This window comes from Spermophilus citellus (assembly GCF_964194105.1).
Source record: "Spermophilus citellus genome assembly, chromosome: 11".
Classification (NCBI taxonomy): domain Eukaryota; kingdom Metazoa; phylum Chordata; class Mammalia; order Rodentia; family Sciuridae; genus Spermophilus; species Spermophilus citellus.
The window spans coordinates 38,669,262-38,684,847 of record NC_138192.1 but is presented as its reverse complement, the minus strand read 5'-3'; the positions used below and the strand labels follow the sequence as shown (position 1 = coordinate 38,684,847).

The 15,586-nt window shown below is 36.1% G+C and overlaps 1 protein-coding gene across 7 annotated transcripts in view; it reads right to left on the bottom strand.

Moving 5' to 3' along the window:
• The window catches only part of UGGT1 (UDP-glucose glycoprotein glucosyltransferase 1), a 111,310-nt gene that overhangs the window by 8,847 nt on the left and 86,877 nt on the right, over positions 1 to 15,586 (bottom strand). For 6 of the 7 annotated variants that reach the window (XM_081261700.1, XM_081261701.1, XM_081261699.1 and 3 more), the window contains 10 exons: positions 14,768 to 14,957; positions 13,591 to 13,749; positions 12,727 to 12,812; positions 10,956 to 11,040; positions 9,662 to 9,750; positions 8,949 to 9,053; positions 7,752 to 7,836; positions 6,432 to 6,614; positions 5,200 to 5,360; positions 4,050 to 4,164 (listed from right to left, as the gene is read on the bottom strand). In XM_081261700.1, coding sequence (XP_081117826.1) covers positions 4,050 to 4,164; positions 5,200 to 5,360; positions 6,432 to 6,614; positions 7,752 to 7,836; positions 8,949 to 9,053; positions 9,662 to 9,750; positions 10,956 to 11,040; positions 12,727 to 12,812; positions 13,591 to 13,749; positions 14,768 to 14,957 — 1,258 coding nt within the window. Of the gene's footprint in view, positions 1 to 4,049; positions 4,165 to 5,199; positions 5,361 to 6,431; positions 6,615 to 7,751; positions 7,837 to 8,599; positions 8,676 to 8,948; positions 9,054 to 9,661; positions 9,751 to 10,955; positions 11,041 to 12,726; positions 12,813 to 13,590; positions 13,750 to 14,767; positions 14,958 to 15,586 lie in introns of those variants that run through there. The other variant, XR_014018069.1, reaches the window with a different exon arrangement.

The window sequence follows — 15,586 nt, the reverse complement described above, 5'->3', positions numbered from 1 at the left end:
GCCATAAAAAAACATCCAATATTTTTACCACTAGAGAAATAAAAATCAAAACTACAAAAAGATCTCATTTTAGGATGATTTTGTTCACTGAAAACTTTAAAGAAAAAAAATGCTTTCAAAGACAATTAAATTCATTCAATGAATGAAAACAGACTTTGGGTGTTCAGGTAAAGTAAGCATTTTTCTACAGAAATTTTTATAATTTTAAAAGGTAATTGGATCACCAGAGTACAGCTTTGGCCCAAATATTTGATATTTGGGTGAAAAATCAGTGAATATTCCTTTGAAAGTTTGAATACTTCTCAGGAAAAGATAAAATATCTTTCTCTAAATTATTATAAAGTGCTCTTATTACAGAAAAGTCAGTAATGTAATAGAAAATAATTTGTTTTTTATTTGTTTGTTTGTTTTTGGTTCTGTTCCTAGCAAAACAATGTAAGGCCTCTCACTAGACCCTGGACATGTATGGCTTATTGTATAAGAGAATAAATTAAACAGATAATCAAACAAACAAACAAAGATCTCATTTTATACCCAATAGGATGCAATTATTTTTTTTAAAAAACTGGGTGGGGAAAGGGGTGGAGAATAAGAAGTTTTGGCAACTGTATGGAGAAAATGGAACATTTATTTGTACATTTCTGGTAAGAATGTAAAATAATGCGGCTACTGTAGAAAACATTTTGGCAGTTCCTCAAGAATTTAAACAGAGAACTACCAAATGATTCAGCAATTACACTTCTTGGTATATTCCCCAAATTGAAAGCAGAAATTCAAATAGATATTTGCATACCAATGTTCATTAATAGCCTTGTAGACAATATTCAGAGATAGAAATAAGTCAATTATCTATGAATAGATGAATAAATAAACAAAATGTATACACATATACAAAAGAATATTATTTAGACTAAATAGAAAGGAAATTCTGACATGCTACACAACACGGATGGACCTTGAGGACATTTTGCTAAGCAAAATAATCCAGACAAAAAAAAGACAAATGTTACATGATTCCACTCATATGAGGGACACAGAAGTAACCAAATTCATAGAGACATAAAGTAGAAAAGAATTTACAGTGGCAGAGGGTTACAGACAAGAGGATTATTTAATGGCCACAGAATTTTAGTTTGGGAACATGAAAAAGTTCTAAAGATGAATGATAGTGATGGTTGCATGACTATGAATGTACCTGATGTTACTGAATTGTACTTCCAAAAGTGGAAAAGATGCTATTTTATGTATATTTCCCCACGATTAAAAATAATATTAGGGCTGGGGTTGTGGCTCAGCGATAAGAGTCCTCACCTCGCATGTGTGAGTCCCTGGTTTCGATCCTCAGCACCACATAAAAATATATGAATATAATAAAGGTATTGTGTCCAACTATAACTAAAAAATAAACATCAAAAGATAATAATAATATTAAAGGTAAAATAAAGACACATAGACAACAAAACTAAAAAAAATTGATACTAGTTGAACAGACACAAAGAAAAATTTAAAAATATTTTTCATCAAGTCTACTGGCATACAAATAATGGGAGTCCTAGAAGAAGGAGGAACTAGAGGGAGGAAGGAAGAAGGAAGAAGGGAAGAGGAGAAGAAGAACAAGGTGTAAAAAGAATAGAAGAAATAATGAAAACTTCCCAGATGTAATGAAAAAAAATCTACACATATCCAAGAAGTTCAACATACTCCAAGTAGGACAGATTGAAATAGACTCACACCTCAACATATTAAACGATCAATAGAGAGACATAGAGAGAGGGTATCTTGAAACCATCATTAGAAATGCAACATGTCATGTACAAGGGATCTCACTAAGACTACATCTAATTTCTTATCAAAAACCACGGAGGCTAGAAGTCTTTAGAGGCCAAGATATTCAAGGGGTTCAAAGAAATAAAAACTGTCAAGCAAAAATTCTTTTTTTTTTTTTTAAAGAGAGTGAGAGAGGGAGAGAGAGAAAGAGAGAGAGAGAATTTTAATATTTATTTTTTAGTTATTGGCGGACACAACATCTTTGTTTGTATGTGGTGCTGAGAATTGAACCCAGGCCGCACGCATGCCAGGCGAGAGCGCTACCGCTTGAGCCACATCCCCAGCCCCTCAAGCAAAAATTCTATGCCCAGCAAAACTCATCAAAAATAAAGGAGAAACTTCCATGCCCTATGAAAGTTTGCAAATAGTGAAGTCACGCTGTCAGAAATACTAAAGAGGGTCCTTTAGGATGAAATGGAATGACACTCGAGAGTAACTGGGATCCACATGAAGAAATAAAAAGAGCATAACAGTAAATATTAGAGATAGTACCAATGCATTTCTTATTTGGAACTTTTCTCCCTCCTATCTGGTTTAAAAAACAACTATGAAAAGAAATAATTATAAATCTGTTGATGGGCACATAATACATATAGACTATATAAAAATACAAAGGGTTAGCTCCCCCTGCCCCCAGTGGGTTGGGGGTGGGTACAGGGATTAAACCCAGAGGCACTTTATCACTGAGCAAGATTGCCAGTCCTTTTTATTTTTTAAAGTTGCTTAGGGCCTCACTAAATTGCTGAGACTAACCTCAAACTTGCAATCCTCCTGCCTGAGTCTCCCAAATCACTGGGATTACTAAATGAGGTTGTTGTTTATGCTTTGAAATAATTCTTTGGTGTATTTGAATATGCATATTTTTGTTTTGTACACTCCATGGACACTGCATAGCACAATAAAGGTTAGAATTTTTTTTTTCTTTTTTTATACTGGGGATTGAACCAGAGGTACTTAACCACTGAAAAATATTCTAGCTTTTTAAAATATTTTATTTAGAGACAGGGTCTTGCTCCATTGCTTAGGGACTCACTAAGATGCTGAAGCTGGCTTTGAACCCATGATCCTCCTGCCTCAGCCTCCCAAGCCTCTGGGATTACAGGCATGTTCCACAGTGCCCAGCCAAGGTTAAAAAAAAAAAATGGGGGGGTTGGTAGGGGGTGGTTACTGAGAATTGAACTCAGGGGCACTCAACTACTGAGCCACATCCCAGCCCTGTTTTATATTTTATTTAGAGACAGGGTCTCACTGAGTTGCTTAGCACCACACTTTTGCTGAGGATGGCTTTAAACTAGAGATCCTTCTGCCTCAGGTGTGTGCCACCATACCTGGCAAAATTTTTAAGGCAACTTAAGCAAAACAAGTATGTGAAACTATGTATTTAAAACACAGCTTTTGGGGCTGGGGATGTGGCTCAAGTGGTGGCGCACTCGCCTGGCATGCGTGTGGCCCGGGTTCGATCCTCAACACCACATACAAACAAAGATGTTGTGTCCACTGAAAACTAAAATAAATAAATAAGTAAATAAATATTTAAAAATAAATAAATAAATAATAAAACACAGCTTTTGGGACTGGGGTTGTGGCTTAGCGGCACAGCACTCGCTTCTCATGTGTGAGACCCTGGGTTTGATCCTCAGCACCACATAAAAATAAGTAAAGAAAATAAAGATATTGTACCCATGTATGTATGTATAAATAAATAAATAAATAAATAAATCACAGCTTTTTAAAACTCCAATATCAACTCTGAAAAATGCTTAGCATTAATAAACAATAATTCAGCTAACTTTCTTGCAACATATCATGGTTTCTAACAGAAAAAAAGGGAAACTGCAATACTACACTTAATTATGTGAATCCTGAGCTATCTAGTTCCTAAACTGGGGGGGGTGGGGGGTGGGGATTGACCCTACAGGCAGAGAAACAAATTTATCAGATGAGGTTAAATACAAAATTAAAAGATAAGGTAATGGTTCCAAAAGACAACTCCCTCCTTACATTTTTTACTCTTGCTATGCCTTCTCTTGAGGTCAGATGTAAATGTCATACACACACACACACACACACACACACACACACACACACACACACCTTTTCACGAAGAAATAAGACACAGCTCTGAGAGTAGAGATTTGAGACACAAATAATACTTTGTTTTTCTGACACAACACACTATACCCACCACTGAAACTATTAACCATAAAAAAATGGCCACTTACTTGGTCAAGATTTGAAAGGCTGTTAGGATCTTGACTCAGACCTTGGTACTGTCCCCTGAGTCTGTCACCAGCTGCTATTTTCCTAAATTTCTTCAGATCCACAACATAGAGTGCACTAAACAGAGAAGACCTCTTTTGTTAAAACCAACCATGGATTTATGGCAGAAAAAGAAACCCCACTAAATAATGGAATAGCCAAACATTCTGGTTTCTCTGTGAAAAGGTGGATTACAGCCCTATAGTAGAGTTACTGCAAAGTTCCTACTCTGTCCCAGTAGCTCATCTTGGTCACTCTTCCTTATTTGTCTTCCAAGGAAATAATCTCTGGCAAAAGACTTCTACAAATACAGCATATTTGGAATAAAGCTACAACAACTGATAAAGAACCTTTAGTCAAAGATATCCTAATGATTCCCATATGTACAAAGGAAAATACCTACAGTATTATAGTGTTTTTGGATCAGGACCTAAAGACTGAAACTAGTCACTACATTGCATCAATCACCTGTAGGTGCCACTTCCTACAGGTAGGTCCCCTGCCCTCCATATAGTCTAAATCACACTTTTCCCAGAGAAAACAATGAAGAATTTATTAGAAATGCAATGAATGTATACAATGATTAAATTAAGAAGTCTCCTTCTAGCAATCTATCCTATAAATATATCTGAAATATGCAAAATAATATATTTAAGAGATTATTCATTGCATTATGGTATGTCATAGGAAGAGACTACAAATAACACACATATGCGAATAATATACAGCTTAAAAAGGGGAAAAAGGTCCCTCTCTATATAGTGACACAGGATCTACAGGTAAGGTATTTAGTTTAAAAAAAAAAGTAACAAAATAGTATTAAAAAAGACGGTATATTTTGTATAAAAAAAGGACATACATTCATAGCTATTCATATAAAAATTAGCCTCCAGAAGAACAGATAGTAAATTTAGGGGAGGTTATCTGTTGTGGGGGTGGGAACTCGGTAAAAGAGAGAAATAGGAAGGTTTTTTCCCATTGGTTCCCCTCCCCCACAATTTTCATTTTTTTAACCATATTAACGTATCACCTATTTGCAATTTTAAATACACATAATTAAGTTTAAAGAACAAAAACTACAAAACATTATTAGGCATTTTCTTTTTTCAGTACCTGATATGATACTTTCGCCCAGCTAAGTGACTAGCCCAGTACCCTGACTTCCAGAATCTGTAGCCATCCATTTCTCTTCGGCTATCACAGAAAGGAGTATAACCATAAGGGGCACCATCCAAATTGAAATCTCTTAACTCTTTCAGATCTGTTCGTACAATCTAGAGAAAAAAGTATCAAAAGTCATTTGTTAAGCCACCATGCAGACATCTCTAATGCAGTTTCCTTAGAATACAGAGTGCATCAGATAGGTGACAGGGAGGGCAGTTAGGTGAGTGATGGCACAGGCTCTAACAGACACACTTCAAGCCTAGATTCCTCCACTTCGTAGCAGGATGCTCTCACTAACATGGAAGACACTTAGCCTAGTATATGGAAAATAATATTTTAACTATTCAAAAGAAGTAGAATAAACTTAAAATGCTTAGGTTTACTGTGCGTCCGTTTCCTCATCTATAAACTGGAGATGATAGTCCCAATCTCACAGTGTTGTTGGGGGAATGACATAAGTTAACATACGGAAAGCTATGGAACAATGCCTTCTCCAATGTAAGTGCTCACAAGGACAGAATATGGCCATATTACAATCAGGAAAACGTATTTCAGGTTGAGCCACCTGAGACAAGAGGTTCCAAAGAGGTGGTGAAACTTTTTTGTCCACATGACTTTTGCACACATTATATCACTTTCATTCAGGTAACTTGGGTTTCAAGCTGAGGGTAAGACAGAAGGCTGGAGGGCATAAGTACATTTATGCAATTTGAGTTTGTATGCTTTAAAATGTGTTCCTTGTGATTAAGTAAAATCCTGATAACTGGAAGAATATCTGTAGCAGTCCTAATTATCAAGGCCAAGCATCCACTTGAGCTTTTTCTATCACCCAGACCAATAACACCTTATCTTTGGGGCAGAATAATGAAGATGGTGGCAAATACTGTTAAAACTTTATTTCCTAATTTTTCATTTTTTTGTTAAATGAATTACAATATAAGACTGCATTCATGATGTTATCATAATTACTGTTAAAAACACACAGAAAAAGATAAAAAAACATATAATAAATGCAAATTAAAGTTAAAAATTGATCACACCTGGGTGATACCTTCTATATTTTCTTAATAGTGTAAACATAAGCAGGCACTTTTTCATAACTGGAAAATAACATTTTAAAAACAGAAAGAAGTCTGTTGCCTTTAAGACAAATTATTACAATCTGGACTTTCAGAGCTTACCTGATCAGCATCCACAAACAGAAATTTGTCAACAACTAGTGGGAAAAGTACATCCAGGAAAAGAATCTTGTAGCCCCAGATGATACGCTGTTTTTCAGTCTGTTGATGAAGCCACCGAGGCCATTTGTACTGAACAAGTTCATACTGGAAATTGTATTCATTTGCCATGTAAGGTATAAACTCCTTTTTTTAGACAAAGGGAACAACAATCATTCATTATGATTAAGAAAACTGACTTCATAATATAAGTCAACCACTGTGATTATGGTACAAGTAAAACACATTTACCAAAACAGCAGTCTAACAAAAAAAATTGGAAACCAACAGACTTGAGATTACGTTAAAGAATATATGTAAAACTCTTGTCAAAACCCTTTCTTTTTGACTTTTAGTTACCCCATGAAATGACAGAATCTGCAGGTGAAGGCTTTAGATCTAAAACCGCGCAGGCGCGCACATGCATACATACATGCACACACTTAAAGACATATGAACTTCAAGTTCATTTGTCTAAATCTGATTTCAGTAAAAATATTTTTTTTAAATAAAAATATTTGGGTTTTTTTGATGATGCTAGGGATTGAACCCAGGCCCTTGGGCATTCCAGGCAAGCATTCTGCCTCTGAGCTATACTCCCAGCTCCCAGTTAAATATTTTTTGAGCTTGATTATAAGCTTTTCTCAAGGTTAGTTCTAACCAGGGAATAAGATAGCAAAGCCAAAACCACACATAAATTTATTGTCATTAATAAATAAAACTTTTAGATTCTAAATACAAATACGTTTAGGGGACCAGAATTATTTCTTTATAAGTGATGTTACTGAATATATTAAAAGGTGTTTAGTGTGATAAAGGGGGAAAAATTAATTTAGGTGACAAATCCTAACTGATACAAATAAAGCAGAAAACTTCCCAGGTGTGTTTTTGTTTTGCATAGATGAAGCATCACTCCACACATCATCTGGCAGTGGTTCAGGAGAAAACTAATCCTTCTCCTCCACATAAACCATCACTGACTTTTCTAATTAAGTCAGACATGCATGTTTCAGAGGAAGGGAATGCTATTTCATTAAAACACTGCTTCTTAAAAAGATTAGACTCTCCTATATTATCTAAGTTTCAAACAGGTCATAGTTTTGTAACATATGTTCATCCCATAGAACAATCTGTAAGGAAAATCAACATAGACATACACAACTAAATTAGGGTAGTCAAATAAAAGGAAAAATTTTAAAATATAAAGATAAAACAAAATCAGTAAAAAAAATATTGTAAATATCTCCCTAATAAGAACAGTTTTCTTTTCCCTATGAAACAAACCTTAAATGTGGGGGACAAATAATTCTTCAAGAACCAGAACTTCACAGGAGTCTTAGTATTCTTTAGCACTGATAGCATCATTATGCTGCCAAACAAAAACAAATAATAATAATAATGATGATGATGTTTCAATGCTTTTTAACTCAATAACATTAAGCAAAATCAATAGCAAGGCAGCACAGCAAACAGAGACCCTTAGTAATGGAAAATGTACTTATTCTTATTTGTAAAGTTATCACTGAATGGGAGAGAAGGGGCATTTCTCTATAAAAATATACCTAGCTAACTGAGGAAAATGTCAATTCTGCTGTACCTTTAAGTAAACTGCTTCATGAATTGATATATCAATTACAGCACAAGTAAACACTAGAGGTTGTGGTAACTGAATATATCATTCCTCAACACCCCTGTCAAGGCACAGCAGCATTGGTCCTGAGAACATGTACATACATGCATTGCCTCCTTCACAGAGAGCCCTGCCAAGGAGAACAAGGAAGAGCAAGGGGAGGACAGTGGGTACAGGCTCAAGATTCCTCAATCAAGGCATTTAATTAAATAAATCATTACCATTGTCATTATTTTAGGTCAGAGGTTTTTTAGAAACTAAAGGATAAAAATGACATTTTGATTATTTTCTATACTAGATTTGTAGTGAAAAAAAGAAAAAAGAGACCTGATTATCAGGCAAAGGGATGTCTTCAGAACCGAGTCTCTCAAGTGCCTTCCTCTCTGGTGGCCTCAATGTCGACAAGTCAAAACCTATAGTCCCTCTTGCCTCTGGTTATGTGACCTAGGCAAGTCCCTTCCAGCTCTAGGTCTTAGTTTGTATAAAACAGAAGTTTTCTTACCTATGAACTAAGATTTCTCTTGACTCTGTAGAAGGTGAAGTGTTCATGGTCCTGTTCTATTCTCTATGTCCATCTCCTAACATTTAGTAGCCAAGTAAACAATATTATCTATAAAGTGTGCACATGATATTCAAAATCCATAGTCTTACAATATCCATAGAGGTATTCACTACTAGGCTTCATGGAGTTGACCAGATCAAAAAAAGAGGACTGCATATAGTAAGCTACTCAAAGTCCTCAGAGTTCTCTAAATACACTTAAGTACAACAGGCAGAATCCCAAAAAACCTCTAAATAGGAATACCATGACAAATTCACTTACAGACAACAAAATAATCAACAAGACTAACCGAAGAAATCTTTCATAGAGATGACCAGATGCAACAGAGAAAATGTTAATTATGTCATCTTTATCTTGTTTCACTTCCTCTGCCTTCTGCCCTCCTGAAAAGCCCCTGTAACAAGAGATAAAAACAGGATTCCATTATTCTACTGTTATGTATATCTAAAAAGAACAAATAAAATAATTATTAAAAAACAAAACAACAACAACAAAACAAGACTCCATGAGATGCTGGAAAGAGAGTGCCTTCCCATTCCTATTCTTGCCCAAGAGGGTAAGAAGGGGCAGAGGTGTCACAAAGCACCCAGCACTCTGGGAACAGGCACAAGGCTGAGAAGTCCATCCACAGGCTAACAAGGAGGATGCTCATGTTAACAAGGCATTATGTTGCTTTAGGAATAGGTGGCACATAGGCTCCACAGACACAGTCTGTACAATCAGAAGTAAACTAAGCAATTATCAATCACTTCTCCAAAGAGCAGGCACAGCCCAACAAAAGTTAAGAAGCATGGAACAGAAGTAAGTCCATCAGGAGACACTAACCTCCTTTGGTTAATTAACTGGAAAATACTCATCTATTCCAAAGTAAGAATACTCACCTATTCCAAATCTGGCTACGAGAAGCAGAATGGAAAGTCCCAGATACTAACTCAAAAGGAGGGATGGATGGTGCTTATATCTGTTTTTCCTTAAAAACATTATTTTATGATGCCAATTTACCATTTGAATGAGTCCCAAAATCCAGATTCATTCTCATTTGTCCCGTCACTCAGCAAGTCTTCGTTCACCATGTCTGCCTTCTTCTGAACCTGCAATGTACATGGCAGATTATATTCCTCCTAGTATGTCCAAGAGACGTAAAACTAACTTACACTGGATGTATGCTGTGAATTCTCTCATAAGCAGTTACAGCCCCAGATGGAGCCTATCAGAATTCAACATAAATGCCTTCATCTGATGTTTACATTAGAGCCTTAAGTGAGAAGACAGTCATCTCTTTTAATGAAATAACCATTTTTAATTTGTATAATGAGCAAAGAACCTCAAATTCAGATGTATTGAAAATGTAGTCTAAATAAAACTAGAGGCACAAGTCACCAAGCTAACAGTGGATTCTAGGAAAGAGACATTTAGGTCATGACCTGTTTTCAGGTTTTACTAACACAAACACAGGGTGAATTTTCTCAATAGCATGGTTTTCTGCTCAACCATGGAGGCTGACTCTATGTTTTCCTGTGTGTAATGATTATTTATTCCAAAATACATTTTACTTTAATTGAAGGCACAAAGAACTTCAAAATGTTGAGGAAGAACTACCATTTCATTGTTCAATTTTCACTGTCATTTTCCCCGAATATTCTGAGAATGAAAACATGAATAATACTATAAATTGTGACTACATAGCAACACTTCTCTACTGAAAACATTTTATATAAAATGGGAATGATTGCTCACTGAGACTACCCAAAAGGTACGATCTCTTGGTAAAAGAAAATCACCAGTTCACATTTACAAAGACATTGTGGCTTAAAGCGACATTCCTAATATTGCTACAGTAAATTCCAAAGAGAATCCTTGGGCTGGTTTCAGCACTCATTCCTCCCCCCCCATCTATGGGAGATATGTTCAATGACTCAAGTCTCTCTGTGGAGCCTAAAATCTCAAGCCCTGTATACTATCTTTTTCCCTATACACACCTACCTGTGATAAAGTTTAATTTATAAGTAAGGCACAGTAAGAGATTCACAATTAAAAAAAACAGAACAATTACAGCAATACATTATAATGAAACTAAAGTGAATGTAGTGTGTCTCTCTCTCTCTCTCTCTCTCTCTCTCTCTCTCTCAAATCAAGAAAAACAGTAGTATTTTCAGACCATGGCTGACCGTGGGTGACTGAATCCTAGGGTTAAGGAGGAACTGCTGTCCATATTTTTACATGTTATCTTCTGAACACAGAGTACTACTACTTTGACCAACTATAAAGAGGGCTGTCTTTCATACAGCAAACTCACCTTCACTTTAATAATTTTGCTTTTGAAGTTGTTGAGGACAACAACCACCTCATCAGCATCGGGAGGAGAATCTGTACCGTCGTGGCTTAGAGAGAAAAGCAATACAGACATTACAAACCATAATTCTCAAAATGCAGTAGATGGTCAGCCAACAATATGCCCTATTTTTTCATCACCTTTATCATAAAGGAGTTTTTCAGAACCAGTAATTTCCTTACAACCTGAAGGAAACCCCTTCAAGCTGCACAGAAGCACCTGTTGAGCTCTCTATATGGTGAGTACCCAAACTTCCTTCACAAGTTCTCCTCCGAATCACTTGTCATAGACTGAGAGGTTCCCAGGCATGGAACACGCACGTGGTGAGCACTGAACAAGAGCATGTGCTCACAGGTCTGACCCACACAAGGCACTTTGAGTAAAGAACCACAAAGGGGTTGGCTACTTTGAACCATCATGAGAACTACCTCACTTCTACTTTTTAATTGGAATAGCTTTATAAAGAAGCCTACTCTCCCTCTGTCTGGAGGTATATAAACTGCCAAGTCAAGGCCCTGAACTCAATTTGGTGCCTCCAGTAAAAAGAACTATGATCAGGAAGAACTATAATTAATTTTTAGGCAGACACAACAGTGGAAGAAAAAATTTACATAAGGTTTTCCTACCAACCAATTGTAATGCTTAAAACTTCGAAACACCAAATTTCAAGGTGCAGAGGTCACAATAATAATGTGAATGCACTATATTTGCTGCCATACAGCAGAGAACAGAGTTCTCTGACAAAAATAAGGTTTTGACAGGGAAAAACCTGAAGTATGAAACACTCCAGCATCAGAGAATATCTACCCAGAGGCAAATGCTAGACAGCCAGGAAGAAAGGGGACGCCATAACCCTAAGGAAGAGGGAAGACAGGAAAGTCACACACAGAAGGGAGAGAATTTAGAAACACAATTAAAATTCTCTAAGACCATTATCTGGAGAAAACATTATTTGGAGAAAAACCCACTATTTAAAATAAAATGTTATTATAATACAAATTTCTATTTCCCGGGTAAGAAATATGAACTAATCTACATTGCTTTCATGTGTGTTAGTAATGCTATGGAGCCAAGGCAACACACAAGGGAGTATTTCAAATAAACTCTAATGAAGACCATTCTCTAAATAAATCGGTAGGAATTTTTTTCATAATCTAAAACTAATTTAAATCATGTTAAGCTGAATTTAGACCAAACTTATTTAAAGGCAGTATAATATTTTTTAACTAATAGATATGAGACATAAACCTTAAAGGCAAAAACCCAGCTACTGACAAAATGTTCTAGAACAGTTACTTCTTCCACACCACCACAGGGAAGAAATGGAGCAGACAGAATGGCTGAGGCTCATATGGCCTATGTATTTGCAAATCTCTCAGGTCGGATATACTCTTCAGGTAGAGAAGTTTGAATTTCTTTTTTTCTCCCTTCTTCAAATGACTAAATTTCTCATCTGCCTATAGAGTGCATCATAGTGATAAAATGATTTGATCCTGAGATAGTGCTGGCACAAAGGAATCACTGAAGCATAATACCTGACTATTACTCTCTACACCTCTTATTATTCAATTCTCTCTTAATAATTATAGCACATTTACTTTCCTGGAAAAGTATCACACATATGACTATAGATTAAATTGGTGATGCCTGGCAAAATGCCAGGGTAGTATCCAATTAGAGCTGATTCTCATTTCAAAATGCTTAGGAAAAATGTACCTGCATCACATAATCCTACCTGTAGATTCTATAAATATCTTCGGACCGTCCCTTTCTAAGTCTGAGAAGCCAAGCTCCTGGGTTGGCTTTTAGCTGAAAGTAGCCCTAGGAGAAGAAAAACAAAAGCCAAATTTTAGTTCCTTTTTAAAAACATCAAAATGCTGTTTCTTAGGAACAGTTACTCCTTTGGGTGTCTAAAATATGATATTTATCTTATAAATAAGATAGTTAAAAAATTGGGCAATGCAAAAAAAATAAAAACAAACCAAATAATTCAACTACACATTAGAAACTCTAGAAAATACAGTTCAGTCAAGCCAAGAAGTCTGCCCTTAGCTGTGCTTCAGGGAAGAGTCAATGTTCGATGACTAAATAAGCTGTAAACTTCCTAAAGAAAAGAACAAGGTTGACAGCTCATGAATAATGCATTTCCAGGATCCAATTCAGCTAGAGCATTGTATTGCAGCATGTTGATTTTTTGCTTTATTTTAAAAACTTGACATGTAATTCTATTTTCCAAATTTAACCAAACTAATGATATTTATGTTGCTTGTTTTGTTTTCCTCTCAGTGCTGGGGATTAAGCCCAGGAAGGCCTTACACGTGCTAGATAAACATTCTACCACTGAGCTACCTCCCATCTCCAACCCTTAGCAATGTTGTATTTTAATATTTTATTTTTAAATTTCTATTTATTTATTTTTGCAATGGGGGGTTGAACCCAAGACTTTGTGGCAAACTAATGATTTTTATATTAACCAAATTCTGTCGATTATGAATCGCATTCTCACTTTATGGTTCAGAATGCTGATTGTTCCATCGTAAATGACAGTGCCCAACTCAATGTGACTGCCACCTCACCACCTGATTCTCTGATTATTTACCAGATTGGCCATAACAATGGTGTCCACAATAACTGGGTCAGCTGAAGTTCCCAATGTGAACTGCAGTCCTCGTGGGGGTTGGCCTGTGGTGATGTCATAGCAGTGGCCTTCTAGTAACAGATACTCCAGCTCATACTCAGCAGCCACTATGCTGTCCACCTGCAATATCAAAATCAAATTACCTGAGTCTATTCAGCAACAACACGGATAAGTCCAAAATGCATTTTTACAAAGTAATGAAGAAGTCAAAAAGACTTACATATTACATGATCATATTGCATGAAATTCAAGAAAAGGCAAAACTGCAGTGACAGAAAGCAAATCAGTATTGCCTGAGGCCAAGATGGGGGACTGCCTGCAAAGGGAATAAGGACCTTTTGGCAATGAAGAAAGGTTCTGTATCTTGATCGTGGTGATTACTGATTGTGTATAATTATAAAAATTGGGTTGAAAGGAGAAAAAATAACATGGAAGTCATTGCAAAAATAGAATAATACTCCTAACATTATAGAAAAAATTTAAAAACCTAAATAAATGGAAAGGCATCCTACAGTCATGGATTAGTAAAAAACTTGTACATTAACATTCACAGCAACATTACCCATAATAGCTCAAAGTAGAAACAACCCAAATGTCCATCTGTGAATGAATAGAGTGTGGTATACATATACAAAAGAATATTATCTGGTAATATAAAAGAATGAAGTACCAACACATGTGATAACATGGATGAATCTTTGAAGCCATTTTTTAAGAGAAAGAAGCCAGTCACAAAAGGCCATGTGTTACATGACTCTATATAGACAAAATGTCAGAATAGGTACATGCACAGTAATAGAAAATAGATTAATAGTTGCCTGGACCAAGGGAACAGGGATTGACTGCTAATGAGTATGGAGCTTCTTCTGTGGGTGATAAAACATATCTGGAATTAGTGGTATGGCTGCACAGTTGTGTGAAACCTTTGGCCTATACTCTTCAAAGGGTAAATTTGAGGGCATAAGAATACATCTGAATAAAGCTATGACTTTTTTTGTTTTTTTAATACTTATACATTTTACTCAGATACTAATTTCTCAAAGGTCCCTTGATTCATTTTATTCAGTCAACCACCACTAGTAACATCATAAATGGGTTTTATACATGATTAAATATTTGGAAGCGATGACATTCTTACCTCTTCTAAGTAAATGTTATCAAGGTCATATGGTGTTCTGACAGATTCTACCATCCAACTCTCAGGTGTGTTCAAGTTCAGAGTGAACAGTGGAGACTGTGGCATATCCAAAAACTTTGCTATTGGACCCTTAGCAAAGCTATTATCTGAAGTGAAAGAAATCTCTGGTTCTAAGACATAACGGTAAAAGCTGAAATTGAAAAGAAGAGTGTTAAGATTTTTTTTCTAGGCAACCATAGTCCTTGAATTTGCAAGCATCAATACAAGTAAACACAGCTTAAAACAAAGTAGATTTGGAGGAATATCCTTCCAGATTGGGAGAAGTACTTCCCAAACTATCGTTTAAGTTAATGATGCTTCCAGTTATAGATGCAGAAGAAGGGAAGGAGAAGTAGGATTGAGGAGGGAGCCATTTCTTCATATGGGTGACTGCAGTCAAGGTCACAAGCATTTCCTGAGCACTTTATTTCCCTTGGGAAGAATCCAGTTTCCCCTTAAAAACTAAGTTCTGAACCAGGTGTGGTGGCACACATGCCTATAATCCCAGCAGTTTAGGAGACTGAGGCAGAGGATCGTGAGTTCAAAGTCAGCCTCAGAAACTCAGTGAAATCCTGTCTCTAAATAAAATACAAAAAAAGGGTTGTGCATGTGGCTCAGTGGTTGAGAGTCCCTGAATTCAATCCCTGGTACACAAACAAACAAACAAGTTCTAAATGGTGATTGAGTTCTCAGGCTAGCCCTAAAAAAACACTACCTATAATAATTTAAACATTTCTTTATGGGAGGACAATGGTGAATGCTGGGAACCCTTTGGTCACT